Below are 16,208 nucleotides of genomic sequence, written 5' to 3'. Positions count from 1 at the left end.
GTTTGGGGATGGTTAGGCTTTATGAGCCCAGAGGCGAGTTTCAAAGGAGCTGAGTGAGTGATTGGGGTCTTAGACACCAAGTTTGTCTCTCACAATTTTACAGAAGAGTAAGTTGGGGCCTAAATTGTAGGGGAAGCCAGAGGAGCAAGCCATTGCTCGGGACCGCCCTCTCGGCCGACTGTGCCCGGCCCAGGAAGTAGATCCTATAACGGAAAGTCCGCAGGGGGTGGGGTAAAGAATAGAAGGCACGAGCAGGGATCGCGGCAGTTAACAGCCCAGTCATTGGCCAAGAGTCACGCGCAGGCGCAGGGCGCTTGTGCGGTCGTGCGCTCGCGCGCTCCCTCAATTAACTGCCCAGCCATTGGCCCGGGACACGCGCAGGCGCATCGGGCACGCGTGCGTGCGTTACAGTTTACCGCCCAACCATTGGCCCAGGGCGCGCGCAGGCATAATACGCACGAGCTGGAGGGGAGGGGGGAAAAAGGAGAGGAATCGAAGGAGGTGGGGCGGTCCCAGACCCGGTGGGTTCTGCTTCCGTTTCCGCCCTGAAGACACGTGAAGGTCGGTGGGTTGTTGCGGCTTGCGGTCTCGGGCTTTTCGCGGGGCCAGGTCGGCATGGATTCCTCATCGTCCATGACGGGGCTGGGCTCCGTGGACCCGCAGCTGCAGCATTTCATCGAGGTGGAAACTCAGAAGCAGCGATTTCAGCATTTGGTGCACCAAATGACTGAGCTGTGCTGGGTGAGAAGCTGGGGGCCTGGGTCCTTCCAACCTTTCTTTCCTGCTCTGCTCTGCCCTCTGCCCAGCCTCGGGGACACGGGGAGGTTGGGAGGGGGGAAGGGAAATCCGCCACCTCGAATCCTGGAGTGGTCCCTCCTTTCTCAGGAAAACGGGGATCCTCACTCAGTTCCCAGGGTGCTGGAGTCGAGGCTGCAAACTGAGAGCCGAGACCCCGAGCTCCCGCGCCTCCTAAGCCCGCCCTCTCCCCCATACCCTCGGGGTGGTGGTGTTTAACTGGGTAAGGGATATGATCGGAACCCATCTCGGCACTGGGATCTTTTGTGAGAGTCCAAATCCTTGGACTCGGATAACTTTCCGCTTCTGGACTCATTCAGTGTCTCCTAATCATAATGCAACTTTCTTTCCTTGGAAAAGGAGTGAAGGGAACCCATTAATTGGAAAGGTGGAGTTTTCCGTCTCTAACACTACATACACACTGGTCTGCCTTCTTTCCTGGATCACTTACCTGGTCCTGATGAGTGTTTGGAGAACAAAGTGTACCAGCCCCAAGATTCAGTAAATCTGGGCAACCACGTTTGGTGTCCATTCTATTTCCCTATACAGAAAGTTAGATGGAATGAAGAGGTGGTGCTAGGATATGGTTTTGTTTTAGGATAATGGCTGAGAGGCCATTGGATGTAAGTGTATGTGCCTCCAAGTTGAGTTGGATCAAGCATGGGACCTGAGCCCCCTGCATTGAACTGCAGATAGAAACTTGTTTCCAAAGCACTTCCAGGCTTTACTCTGAAACTCCAGATTTCTATGTTGTGGCCAACTTAAAATGCCTCTTGAAATCCTTGGTTCACCTAAATTCAGAACCAAGAGAATTTACAGGCTTTGTAAACCTCTTTGCTATACCTTATCCCTCTTTGCCTTTTGCAGTGTTCAGTTAGTTCCAAAACAGTGTGGCACTATGAACATTGTTGGACAGGACTGAATAAAGCAGCAAAAAGGCAAACTGGGCCATTTTGGCATTTTTCAGTCTTGGTGCTTATTATGGGGTTTTTTGTGCTCTGTCATAAGCTTTTTATATGCTAACCAGACATTTTCTTTCTTCTATTTGACCATATATCTTTTCTTGAGCAGGAAAAGTGCATGGACAAACCTGGGCCCAAGTTGGACAGTCGAGCTGAAACCTGCTTTGTGAACTGCGTGGAGCGGTTTATTGACACAAGCCAGTTCATCCTGAACCGATTGGAGCAGACACAGAAGTCCAGGCCAGCCTTCTCAGAGAGTTTGTCTGACTAATCTCAGCACAACTATCTCTGTTCCATTGACAAAGGAACTCTATAGTTCTAAGAAGAACTGTGATGGGATGATTGTAAAAGGCAAGGCTGTGAAGAGATTGACTCCCAGCTTTATCCCAGCCTAGGGAGTGTTCTGTCACCTGAATGAGCAGAGAACAGTTTTGTGAGTTTGGGGTTGTGTTTTGTTTTGTTTCAAAATGCCAGTTTTGTGAAAAATATAGACAGTTGAATGGAAGACTACTAGATACACTTAAACTGTACCCAGGGTTATGTTCTTAACGTTCCATTGGCTTCTTTGTAGGTATTCAAACTGGGACCACATGGGTAGACTCCCTCCTCTGTACCTGTGTTCATTTCAAACCTGTGGGAGGGTGGGGTTGAGAGAACATTCTTTGTATCTGGCAACAAGAGGGGAGAAACTATTTGGTACTGCCTTTTCACGCCTCCTTATCTGTTTTATGACTATCAGGGCTGGACAGAGCTGTAATACAGTACCTAGACTATACACCTCACTTCCAGTGGTATCTGTCTTCCTCCTTTACTGTGACTTATTTTAAATACCTATATATAATAGGTCTCAGTAGACAATGCTGAGAAGCTGGAGACCTTTGGATACAGAGAAATCTAGCTTAATTATCTAGTTGAACATAACTTTTGCCTTCCTCTTGGCATCTCTAAATGAGAGTAGCTTGCCCTGAGTTTCAGGGTATTAAATGACTGAAAGATGTGCCTCATTTAATTGAAAAGGTTATAACCAGCCACCACCCCAGTCAGCCATAGTTTCAGGTAGAGGGGCATACTTAATGTATTGGTTCATTGTTTCATTTACTGCAAATCTTCTGATCACTGAAATAAAAACCTTTGCCTCAGGTTGACACATTATTGGAAAAACTTTTCTTTCCTTGGGGCTCACCACTCAACTTTTGAGAACTCGTTGTTGTCATATCTCAGGGTGTACACAACAACTTTCCTCCTGCTTCATTACTTAATAAACAGCCTGACTAGGTTGTTCCTGTTAATGAACTGGAATAGTTAGCCCACCCAAGTCATTCCAAGTGTAATGATTTGCCAAACTCCACTGAGGCAGCCTCAATTCCCAAAGTGGCTTTGAATGAACCCTGCCTCCCCACCCCAATCCCAGTCTCTCGTTCTATATTCTGAACCTGGAGGTTGCCAAACATTTCCTTGTCTCTGTATGCCATCGCTATGCCTCACGCCCTGTAGCCATTCCATATTTACTGCTCCACAACAAAATATAAAGGCTGTCTCAATATGGAAATCTGAAGTTAGTTTATGACCCAGTTTAGTCACCAAATCCACTAGATCACGAAGTTTTCTTTCTCCTAGAGAAATAGAGGATCATCCAAGGGCAAACATATCCATTCACTAGTATGTATCTCACTCAGTATGGGTGTGACCTTGGGCTCATCAATCTCAGCCTTAGCTTCTCCATCTGTAAAATGGAAGAACTAGACCAGTTCTCATTCCTATGATCCTTTCCAACTCCTTTTATTAAAAGGGGTTCTAGAGTCTTTCAACCACACACAATAACTTGTTATCTCTTTCACATGGATTGTGGATTAACAAATAGTTGTCTAATCCAGATGATGAAACGTGGAGCTTAATGAATACAAGGCTGACCTTGGAGTCAGGAAGAATGCCCTGGCCTCTTGCATATTAAACTGGCTGTGTGACCCCAGGCAACTCTCCAAGATGAAGTTACAAATGACTTGTCAAATGAAATCATGTGTCCTTAGTGGGTGATATAGGGAGGAGGGTTCAGAGCCTTTTTCTATAAAACTGTTTAAGGAATCTATCCAGTGAGATGAAATTGCTCCGAGTTGAAGGAGTACACTGCTTCTTTAATTGCCCTCTGCCTGGAATTGGAAAGGAAGCTGAAGCTGTTCCTATAAGGAAGACCGGTAAGAGAAATACTTCTATTGCTCATCAAGAATCAACATTTATTTAGCATCAAATATGAATACAAAAGTAAAAACCTGAGTGTCCCCTGCCCTCAAGGAGCTTACATTCTAGTGCTTGGTTCTCTTTCAAACATACCATGAGCCTCCTATATAGATCATCCTAGGATGATCTGCAGACAGGAAGTATAATATCTATAACTGCTGTCTGTCCTCATGTAGAGGCTGCCATTGAATGTTGTAATCTTCAGGGAAGTGGGGAGGGACAAAGGGAAATCTTTGCTGCAAGTCAAGCCAAAAATGCCCAAAAGGCCCTTTAAGCTGCTTCTTGCTTTGGTCTCACACACATTACATGACAAGTGACTGTACTTTGCTTTCTATTTAAATATACCAGAGCAGTGATTCCCAAAGTGGGTGCCACCACCCCTTGGTGGGTGCTATAGCAATCCAGGGGTGCAGTGATGGCCACAGGTGCATTTGGGGGCAGTGAATAACTGTAAGGGGGCGGTGATAGTACGTGACAGGGGGTGGTAATATTTTTTTCTGGAAAGGGGGCGGTAGGCCAAAAAAGTTTGGGAACCACTGTACCAGAGGGTCGCCAAGGCCTGGAATAGGTATTCTGGGTAGCTAAATCATCTTTGCCCTCCTGGACCCTAAGGACTACAGCTGGGGGAGGGGACAGTTAAGTGTCTCTGGAATATGATCTTTCTTTACAATCAAATGCTCTTACCAGGCAGCAGGCAGCAGTTATTAGTAATTATACTCAAGTCCTTGATACAAACTTCAGGATGGTCAGGATTCAGTTAGCACTAACAGGGACACCAAAACACCTGTAAAAACATTTAAAAAACAAACAAACAAACTAGCATTCACTAAACATTGAAATATTCCAAGTGTACCAAGTAAATCCAGCTTTTAGGTTGTCTGAAACTATCGATGAGGGATCAATGGTTGTTTTCACAAATACTTCACCAGTGTATATATACATACACAGATATCTAGCACCATGTCTTACAACAACTTAGCATGTTATGCAAGTGAAACAAATGAGACTTTAGTGACAACATGGCAGTTGGGAAGGTTCTGCTGTTCCACTGCTTACTAGTTAGGTATTAATCTGCTCCTTTCCAGGCGAATCTGATCTGACCTGGATAGATGTTGGAGGCCTGGGCAGATCTTAAGCAAAAGTACAAAGGCCACCTTACCCAACAGAAACAGAAAGGACTCTGCCTAAGATTATTCACAGATTTTCAATCTCTTCTACCTCAATATTCTGGAACTCTTTATTGGGGTCCTCCCTATTTAGGAGAGGCTGATTTTGTCTTTCATTTTCCCTCCAGGGAGGAGCATGGGGATTACTTGAACCTGATCTTGGAGAAAAATATATCAGGTCAGGAGAAAAAGGCATATCTCGAAAGGCATGAAGAAGGAAAATGCCAAAAACAATGGTTAGGAAACCACTGATGGTGCCGATGACACTGTCTAGGACCATATACTGCCATTCCTTAAAGAGAATGGCAGAGCAGGTCATGACAGCTGTCGTGAAAAGGACATAATAGATGGGAGTAACTATGGAGGTATTGAAAATGTCCAAGGCCCGGTTCAGATAGTTGATCTGAATGCTTATGCAAATCACCAGACAAAACAACAGCACCCAACCAAGGGGCTCCCTCAGGACAGGCTTCCCTGAAAAAAGCTCCTTTAGAGAGATGCCCAAACCCTTGACGCAGGACACAGAAAGGGAACCGATCGAGGAGCAGATCAGAACATACACCAGGACGTTACTGTGGCCATATCGAGGTCCTACCACAAAGATGAGGGCAGTGGAACTGGCCAGTACACATATGGCAAAGCCAATAAATCCTGAGAGAAAAGAAAATTCAATTAGTAAGAATCTGAAATCTATTATTCTATAGACATAGGAAAGGCTAAATCACAAAAACTATAAACTATCACATCTCAGCAAGAGTAAATGGATTTGAAAGTCCTCTAATCACATTAACCAGTGAGGTTTTAGTTCTAAATCACCATCAAAAAAAAGGTCTAATGTGAAGAGATAGACAGTTTCTGTGTCAGAGATACTTACTAGGAAACAACCTGGGGGTGGAAGGTGAGCAGGAAACATCAGATCAGGATTCAGGTACAACAGTAGGGAATTCTTTAGGAGAAAATGGCCCACAGGATTTAGAACTATCAAAGTAATATATTCTCAAATGGGAAGTAAGGCTCCTGCTAAGGAGCTAGATTAGGTTGCCTAAAACATGGTGCTCCTCTGTCACCTAAAAAGTAAATGAGAAGACCTTCAAACAAAAAGGGTAGAAACCACACAGATTATTAAATCTGAGTACCTATATGAAATGCACCTCTGAAACTTGAGATAAAATAATGGAGAAATAGAGCCAGGAGATTATTTGCCTAACTCCTGTAATCCCCCAATGGAAGGAGAAGAACAGCTGGGGGGTGCTATAATCCTACACAGTAGGTGCTTTGCTGAGAATCAGTATATAAAAATGAATCCAAGGGTCAATCTTCAGTGACAAGTACAAGAAGGTTAGGACAGAGGGCAAACAAAGTGGGAAGACAATGAGTTCAGTCTGAAACATCCAGAATGAGGTGTCTGACAAGCAGCTAGAGATACTGGATTCTACCTCAGGGGATAAAACAGGGCCAAACTTATGTCATTTGAGAGCCGTCTGCATAGAGGTGACAATTGGACCCCTAAAAACAGATGAAATCACCAAAGAGCATAAAGAAAAGGACCTGGGACAGAGCCTTGAAAAGGACATCCAATGTTTGGTGGCAGGAAGAGAAAAACAAACTAGAGAAGGAAACTGGGAAAAGGTGAATTAAGAAGCAGCAGAGGAGCTGGATCCAAAGATAAGTAAATTGGTAAGAAGTCTCAAGTGAAGTGCCCCTGGATCTCTGTTAAATAGCTCAGTGCTATTTAACATTATTTCACCAATGACCTGAATTAAGGCATAGCTGGTCTGCTTGCTTATCAATTTGCAGATGACACAAATCTAGAAAGAATGACAGAATTAGAATCCAAGAGGATCTCAACAAGCTAGATCATTGGGTCAAATTTAGTAAGACAGTTATAGGGATAGATGTGATGTGTTTAGGCTCTCTCTCTTTTTTTCTTTTCTAAATCACTTACCTTCTATCTTAGAATCGATAAGAAGTATCGGTTCCAAGGCAGAAGAACGGTGAGGAGTAGGCAATTGAGGTTAAGTGACTTGCCCAGAATCTCACAGCCAGGAAGTGGTCAGAGGCCACATTTGAACGCAGGACCTCTTGTCTCTAGGGCTGGCTCTCTATTCACTGAGCCACCTACCTACCCCTAAACTGTATCTTGTTTTGGTTCTCTTGACCTCTATTCTAGTTAATATGGTAAGTTTAAAGGCAGCTAGGTGGCATAGTAGATAAAGCCCTGGGCTGGGTCTGAGCCTGAAGTCAGGAAGATTCATCTTCCTGATTTCAAATCTGGCCTCATACCCTAACTAATTGTGGTATCCTGGACATGTCACTTCACCCTGCTTGCCTCAGTTTCCTCATCTGTAAAATGAGCTGGAGAAGGAAATCCAAACCGTTCCAGTATCTTTGCCAAGAAAACCCCAAAAGGAGTCACGGACAGTCTTGAACAACTGAAAAGCAACAACAATAGTAAGTTTTAAGTAGCCAGTATAAAGCAGCAAAAGCAGGAAATGAGATTACAAAGAGAAATCCTAGAAGCTATGTACAAACTGTACCAAAGATAAAAGCAGCATAATTTACAAATTGTATCCTATATTAAGCAAAAATCACATGCTGGCAATATATGCTGAATCAAGGGAAGTCATCTTGGCTTTGTTGTCAAGGCCTTTGGTCTTATGCTATGTATATATTTAGATAAGTTCCAGATATCCTTAGTAAGTCCAGAGGAATAGCAAATGGTCCTGATACCTTTGAGATGATGGGGACATGTTAATGAACTAAATCCAAGGTGGCACCACTAACTTGGTCTGGTTCCCCCCCTCCCCCAAAACCTATAAAAACGAGACTTTGACCTCTTGCCTTCCTGAGTACTCTTCCCTATCCATCTGGGTACCTGCTGCTGAGTGTTCCCAATTCTCATCTACGGTTAGTTACATGAATGACTCTCTGTCCCTCTCCCCCCATCATTTTCTACCCCAAAAAGCTGCCTTCCTTTGCAACCTTATCCTCCGGCCCCACAATGTCTGCTTTTGTATCCCTTCTTATCAACTGTCTCTTTACTTTCTGTGTTGTTTCCCGCTATGCTCTTTGTGCCCCATTAAAGTGTGATTGTGGCCTCACTTCCAACTCCATCATGGTCTTCCCCAATAGTATCCAAAGAACTAGGCACACTGATGTCATTCATATGATCTCATACTTGAATTAAGACAAATCGACTTTGCAAGTACAAGATGGCTGGTCAACAGTCCCTCAGAAAGAGGAGGGGGTATAGCAGCTTAAAGCAGCCAAAAAAAGGAAATGCAATACTAAAACGAGGAGACATTGGGGCCACGATTGGGGGGGTGGGGAGAGCTCCACCAGGACTCTGTTCTTATCAGCCGAAAGGGTGAATATTCTGTTGACTTAGCTTTGGCTGCTACATTTTACAAAGAACAATGCTAAAGCAGAGAACAGTTAGAGGAGGGGAACCAGAATGGTAATGGAAATGGCAATCACATATGGAGAATAAGCTGAAAGAATTGGGAGATAGATAGTCTGGAGAAGACAAGTGGGCCTGGGATAGGGATAACTGTGTCAAGAACTTGAAAGACTACCTAAGGAAGAGGACTCACACTTGCTCTGCTTGGCCCCAGACATAAGAAGCAGGGGTGGTGGGAAAACCTATAAAGGGGCAAATTTTAGATTGATATTGGGAGAAACTTCCTAACAACTAAGTCTCTCCAAGAAGGTAAAGGTCTATCTCAGAAGGTAGTGAGTTCCCTCTCCCTGGAAGTATTCAGAGAAAGGTTTGAAGACTACTTTCAATGGACTCTGAGATCCACACCCTCTAGCTCAGACTCTAGAAGGGCAGAGTGAGAATAAAAAGGGGAGCAGAGAGCCAAAAACATAGATTTGGCTCTGCTTCTGAATTCAAGGTCTCTCCATGTTTGACTGATTGGCCATGTTATACCAGCAATTCTAAAAAAGAAAATCAAAGGAATTCTATGAGGAGGAAGGTCCTAAAGGTCCCAGATGGAGATTGCTCACATGGCCAACAACTAGCTGTCACTGTCTTAGTCCCATCCCAACTAATCTTGCTACCATCTCTTTTCCACTCAACAGATGGGAAAGTTTACCTCTGAACTTCATGGGAAAAAATAGAGCTCTCTTTCCCTAGGGATCATACCGAACCTTCTGTTTGTTCTTATGAAAGGTAAAGTGGATGATTGGGGAGGAGGGGAACCCCACAAAATTATGAAAACTACTGCTCTGATAATTCACGATTATGATTAATAAAGTCCAGAGAAAACAAAATATACTATCCTAGACAAAGATGGCTATTTCCTCTTATCTCCTGTCTTTTGAAATAGTATTTCCCAAGAAACAGGCATGGCATTTGATTTCTCTGTCAAATTAGAATAATCAGAAAGAGGAAGGTAGTGAGAGTGATATAGTACCAGAGTTTGGTGAATGAGGAAAAAAAAAAGTATCTGAAGGAAGACTTTATTTGACTAGCAGCCAACCAACTGGTGAATTGCTCTACATTTAAGTAGGTTGGTTTTTAAAGTGTAGACACTGTCATCAAAAACACATGTGAGGGGGCAGCTAGGTGGCACAGTACATAGAGCACCAGGCCTGGAGTCAGAAGGACCTGAGTTCAAAACTGGCCTCAGACACTTCTTAGCTAGGTGACCCTGGGCAAGCCACTTAACCCCAATCGCCTAGTCCTTGCTGTTCTTCTCTCTTAGAATTGATACTAAAACAGAAGATAAAAAAGAATCACACGTGAAGCCCTTTCAGCTTAGAACCTGTACATACCAGTTTCCAGAACTCTAGAGAAACTGTGGCCTCCTTCATGCCACAATGAGTCATTCAAGTAGGACTGAAGACTAAGCATGGGATAGGGTTGAAAGCAGGGACTATTAAAATCACTTATCTTCTTCCATCAAGGAAGAAGAGGGGGTAGACTTCTGAGAGAAAAGAAATGAAAATTCCACCCAAGGCTTTTGTTACACATACTAAGTTATTTTAGATTAAAATCATGTTAGAATTTCCTGTCTGGTACCTGGACTTTTCAGCTTCTCAGACATCTCTGCCAAGGTGAGGATCATCTCCTCCTGTGGGGCATGGATCACCATCATTGTTGAGCCCAGAATACTGAGCACACAGCCGATCTTCCCATGAACGTTCAATTTCTCATTCAAGAAGTAAGAGGACAAAATGGAACTGAGGATAAACATGAAACATGTCAATGTACCCAAGCAGAGATTCCTTTGCCAATAACACTCATCTAAAAATCAATACCATACTGCCTCAGGACAGTGAAAAGCATCAAGTTCACAAGAGTTTTCATATATTACATACAACTTCAATAAGAGGGAAATAGCTAAGCATTTAACTGGACTTAGCAGATCCTGGGAAGAAAAAAAAGGAAGAACCAGTAGAGGACACAAGAAGATAAACAAAACCAAAGAACCGTGAATGCATAAATAGTCATTTAAATTGGGTCAGAGTTGGTGGGTAGGAAGAAAACAAGCTGCTCTATTCATGAAAAAGAATTCATCATAATAGCAGTCTCATGAAGTTCTAAAATGAAACTTTCTCCACAAAACAGTTATGGGAAAGAAAAACTTTCCAAAACATTTCTAGTAACTAAATTTTGTGAAAGGAATATAAGAAGACAAGGCTATTAGGAAACTGGAATAAAAAATTCTGAGCAAGAATACATCATCTCTTCCTGTCCTTCCTAGGACACAGATTCAAAAAAAGCACCTGAATATTGCTTACCTGACTAACACACTCAGTGCACCCAAGGGTGTCACTAGTGTGGCTGGGGCAAAGGCATAGGCAGCAAAATTGGCAGCTTCTCCAACTCCCACTGCAAAGGAGAAACAACTTTCTTGGTTAGGAAGGTGATCTTCACCACAGACAAATCTTGGCATGTGCACAATGTTATCTACAGCAACTACAGAATGACCCCCATCTCTCATCAGATCTTTTTTTTTTTCATTGTCCAGGTTAGAGTTTTATTTTGCTATTCCTGGCACTCAAATTCATAGTGTACGATGAGATAACAGAACAGAATAATCAAAATAACACAACAAAGTTCAAAAACATTTGACCATCTGTTTGCTACACTTCTGTAAAATATATAAAAGTAAACAAAGAAATAAATTATATAAATTATGTTTAAAACATTTATTCACATTCCAAAATGATAGCGTTAAAATTCCACATTGAGATACTAGTGCAAGCAGTGGTATACAAAAGTGCAAAAGAGATTAGTGATTAACAAATCATTGGCTTCCCACTCCAGGTGTCTGTTAATATTCTGTTTCTAAACAAAAATAGTTTCTAGCGTTAAAACAAAACAGCCATATGTACATAGATCTGGTGTGTATTGGTTGAGTTGTTATAGTAAAGTAACCAGGTATGAAGTTCTAGGAATTAAAAGTTCATTTTAAAGTGGCTTTTACATTCAAAATTAGTATAAATATCACCCAGCTGTATCCACAAATGTTGAAAAAAAATTTTACATTAAACACATGCCTTAAAAAGTCTATCCACTCAAATGTTCTTTCTAGAAATAACATTTGACAAAACCACCTAAAAGATCTTTCTATTTCTCCTCTAAAATCCAGTATCTTGTCAGATCTTGATGGAGACAGTCTGGGACCCTGAACCCAAGAGCTTTGGGAATAGCACTTCTTCCAGCCCAGTGCCCTTGGACATCAACCCTGGGCAGCAACTCCTGTGGAGAGGCAGCCTGGTCACTGCTCTAGGAGGTGCTATAGATACAGCTCCTGGGGGCCAAGAAAAGAAAGTTCTTACGCCAAAGTTTGTGGCCCTGTCCAGTGGTTCAATATCAGAAACTGTATGATTTTATCAGGGTAAATGACATAAAAGAAGAGGCATGACCACCTGCTGGGCCATTGTGCCCTCAGGACCATGAGACTTTCCCATCCCATTTGTAGTGGAAACTTCCCAAATGAGTTGTCCACCCCATTCGAATGTGGGCTCCTCCAGAGCATAGACTATCTGCCCTTTCTATCTGTAACCCTGGGGTTTAGTTCAGTGTTTTGTATGTGGTAAGTACTTATTAATAAATGCTCCATTCATTCATTCCGTCATGTGTCCATCCATACAGTTCTTAAAGTTAAACCTATCTGATGCAAAGTCTTGGGTTCTGATTTGTGCTTGCTTACTAAATTCTTATTTACCTAGTTCTTCTAAGCAACTTCTTTCTTGATGACATAAATCCTTCAGCAGTAGTGAAATAGGATGCTGTACCAATAACTGATTGATGGCCTGGCAGACTGGGATTATGATCCCAGTAAGCAAAGGTAAATTAATTCATATGACACTACGTACCAATAAATGAGGACTACTGGTTAAATGCTAAATAAGTTTAGCAGAGATAACAGGAGGTGATGATGAAACCATTCTATATTAGAGCAAAAGTCTAAGTAGTCAGGATTTTCATTCAAGGCCCTTGGGCACCAACAAGTAGTAGACACCAGAGGAGTCCTCATCTCTTAGTATAGCTTTCCCAGGAAGTCATTTGTGAGCAAAGAGAGGTACAAGTATTGTGACTTTAAGGCCCCAGGAAGCATGCTGTCACTGCTATTCATTCATCTATTTGGAAAATGGATAAGGAGATAGAAAGATACAAAAGAGGTTTCTCATAAGGGAAGGGGAAGTGAATATGGGACTACTTATGGGACCACGTAGGAGTATAATGATACTTTGAGTATTCATGATATAGGAAAGGAAGCCCTAGGGAGTTAAAAAGAAAATCACAAGTACTTGTTGGTCTATACCAGTGATTCCCAAAGTGGGCGCCACCGCCCCCTGGTGGGTGCTGCAGCAATCCAGGAGGGTGGTGATGGCCACAGGAGCATTTGCTAAAGGAGATCCCTATGGCTTATCCTAAAATATGGGCTGTAATTTAAGTTCTTAATTACATTTCCTTCATCATATTTAGTGGAATGTGGATTCAGTGGGGTTACCAATTTATTAACAAAAAAAGAAACCAATTGCAAATAGTCAATCGCGTTGATTTAAGATTACTGCTGACAAAAATAGAGCCAAGGATCACTAAATTGGTAGCAGCACACCAGGTTCATCCTTCTCATTAAGATGATTTCGAGTGTTTAAACTTTTTTTGTATTACATTCTATTCTGAGTTCAATAAATGGTTTCATAATTTCAAAGTTCAATGTTTCTAATTTACACCTTTCTTTACTATATTTTACAAAAATGTAGAAACATTAATACATATCTTTCCTATTAATTGCTATTAAAATAAAAAAAATTAATTTCCAGGGGGTGCTAAGTAATATTTTTTCTGGAAAGGGGGCAGTAGGCCAAAAAAGTTTGGGAACCACTGGTCTACACCAAACCAGGTTATAATCAATGTGATCAAAAATCAGTTTTATATCTTATGTGTACTTTTGTTAGAATACAAATGGTTGAATATAATTGCAACCAAAAAAATATAGAATGGTCATCTTTCCAGCTTACCCTAAAATTGTCTTATTTGACTATTTATCTTTTCAGGCAGCAATTTCATGAACAAACCAAAAAAACTTACTGGATATTAGTCCAGCCCACCAGAGCCACTCCTTTAGGTATGCATGGCCACCATGACCTAAAAAAGGGAGAAGTTGTTACAAATCTACCAGGCCTGAAGAACTGGAATAAAGGAAAATCATAGTAAAATTGGAACATTTTTCTTTGGCTGAAAAGACAATTTTTCTGTTCTTCCTGACAAGCTAGAATCTGGTGGGGCCTTGGATTCCTCCTCTTCAACTTCAAACTTCCTAAAAGTTTTTCTTTTATTTCCTTTTTTTAGCCCAAGAAATCAATGACTGGGGATTTTGACCTGAATTTGTGAATTCCAAATGTAGACAATTTATTATGGTCCCCAGTAGCTGTGTGGCAGTTCCTTTTAAAACATGATGGGAAAAGAAACTCTGCCCCTAGTAGTGGGCTTTGGGTTTGGGCATAGCACATACCAATGGGCAAGAGTTGAGACAAATAAAGCCTAATTCTGGTGTATCCTGTGCCCCTTCTAACCATGGACTCAGAACAAAAGAATTTGAATGGAACAAGCTTTTAAAAACCTGAACACAACTGTTTTCCTTAATCACTTAATCTTCCTGATACCAAGTAACTGCTATGTCTGCAGCACAGCTCCTTTAAACTCTTGTGTTTTCTTCAATCCAGAAACCTGTTATCTCTCTCCATTATCATGGGTAATGATAAATCAAATTTAGAGACAATCCTAAAAACTATCTTTGAGCTCATTTCAACCTTTCCTAAGAGCCAATTGGCAAAGATGCTAATAATAACAATCTGTACAGATTTTCATGTTGGCTTCCTTTATCTTTTCAGTCCAAAGGAAAGGAAAGAAAAATTCTGACAAACCAACCCAGAAATACAGTTTTCTATACCTGCTCTCAATGAGCCCCTGCTGGCAATCTTAAGAAGTCCTTTCTTTTTCAGGATGAAGCTTGCACCAATGAAAATGCTGGAGCTGAGAGCCAAGCAGAGACCGATATAGAAGTTATTGTTCACAGCCATTGTTTCTGGCCAGCACTAGTCCTGTTGGGATTGTAAAATAAAGCAAATGTGAGGTCACTGGCCCTTTGACAAAGTTCAACATCAACACTGTATTCATGAAGATCAGATGTCAAAGATTCCTTCTTCTGAGGATAGCATTAAATGGTCCAGTTTGCTAGCTAGAAGCCTTGATGACTGATTAAGAAGACAATACCAGTTGGTCAAATTGAGCGATTTTATTTTTACCCTGTGACCATTTGATTTTTATTTAAGACAAACTGTTTCAACTTTAACCCTTGCTCCTGTGCATATGACATCATTATTTCATCCCTGGCAATTGGAGAGCTGGTTGGCTTTTTCCATGAAGCTGCTAAATGTTTTAGGTTTGCCTACGCAGCATGAAAGGATTTAGATGCTTGAAGTGTATTTTTAAAGTTGGTTTTTCAAGATGAATCCTATTGATAGCTTTACCAATGAGTTGGCCAACAGGGTCATATTAAATGCTAGCTAAAATCCTGCTTTTGTGTATGCCCTAGTGTTCAGACCGAATTGCAATTGCAAGAACAATCTGAAAATGCATGGGTTGGGTTCTTCTTTCTCTTTTTCCTCTCTGAGCTGCTGTTTATTTGTTTGTTTGTTTGTTTCAGGGTTTACCCTTTCAATGATCAGTAAAACATTTACCATGGGCAAAAAAACTAAAGTTGTTTTTTCAGAGAGGTGAAACTACTGCACTGTCCTCCTCATCCTAATCTATAAGCATTTGTTAACTAAGACACTGACTAAGTGATGGTGCCACCATGAAACAGGCTGAGATCTTGAAGGTAAAACAAAGTCCAGGGGCCCTTATCTGAGGGGAAGCAGGAGCAAAGTATTAAAGAATACAGAAAAGATGTTGTATGTGCTTTACACGAAGGAATGTCTGTGCACATACTTAGATGGATATCTATGCCTCAGTCTGGCTTCTGGACTCAGCTTCTAGTAATTTAGAGTAGCTCTCCAGTGATATGGATTAACAATATATAACTTTTCCCAATTTACAGAACAAATTCAGCATGCCAGTGTTTCTAAAATGGCTACCTTGCTCTTAACCAAGCCTGGAAGAAGTAAAAGAGCCCTTTCAGGAGCAGATAAGACTTTGAAACAATGCCCCAATTTGAAACAATGCTCCTAGACATGTATGGGGACAATCATAATGTTAGGATGTTTTATTTATCTAGAAAACACAATCATGATTTGATGCAGCACAAAGGGTGGAGCAGTGTGTCAGGGAGAAAATTCATTTCAGAAATTAAAATAAGAGGCACATGGTTGGTTTTTTGTTCCTGAGGATTAAAAAAAAATTCCCTAAAAATATGAATGTGAAAATGAATAAAATATAAGGTCATAAGCAAAACGTACAAACAAATAAAATGGCTGCCTCGAAATGGACCTAATCTTCCAATTTCAATATCCTCGTTGTTCCTGGATCTCTATTCTCAGTCCAATTCAAACTGTTCCAGTCTCCTAAATCCCTTCTTCTCTCAAT

The 16,208-nt window shown here is 41.6% G+C and overlaps 2 protein-coding genes across 2 annotated transcripts; one reads left to right on the top strand and one right to left on the bottom strand.

The window, feature by feature from the left end:
- Positions 1–552: 552 nt before the first annotated feature.
- On the top strand, positions 553–2,522 carry TIMM8A (translocase of inner mitochondrial membrane 8A). The gene is made up of 2 exons (XM_044682596.1): positions 553–741; positions 1,867–2,522. The coding sequence occupies exons 1-2, from the start codon at positions 616–618 to the stop codon at positions 2,026–2,028; spliced, it is 288 nt and encodes a 95-aa protein (XP_044538531.1). The 5' UTR covers positions 553–615; the 3' UTR covers positions 2,029–2,522.
- Positions 2,523–5,124: 2,602 nt separating this feature from the next.
- LOC123253341 (magnesium transporter NIPA2-like) lies at positions 5,125–14,704 on the bottom strand. Its single transcript, XM_044682531.1, has 5 exons — positions 14,575–14,704; positions 13,713–13,769; positions 10,907–10,997; positions 10,185–10,345; positions 5,125–5,809 (listed from the first exon to the last, which is right to left on the bottom strand). The coding sequence occupies exons 1-5, from the start codon at positions 14,702–14,704 to the stop codon at positions 5,187–5,189; spliced, it is 1,062 nt and encodes a 353-aa protein (XP_044538466.1). The 3' UTR covers positions 5,125–5,186.
- Between the last annotated feature and the right edge of the window lie 1,504 nt (positions 14,705–16,208).

The sequence above is a fragment of the Gracilinanus agilis genome, chromosome X, assembly GCF_016433145.1.
Source record: "Gracilinanus agilis isolate LMUSP501 chromosome X, AgileGrace, whole genome shotgun sequence".
Taxonomy (NCBI): Eukaryota; Metazoa; Chordata; class Mammalia; order Didelphimorphia; family Didelphidae; genus Gracilinanus; species Gracilinanus agilis.
Note: the sequence above shows the minus strand (reverse complement) of the source record. Positions and strands in the feature narration are given on the sequence as shown.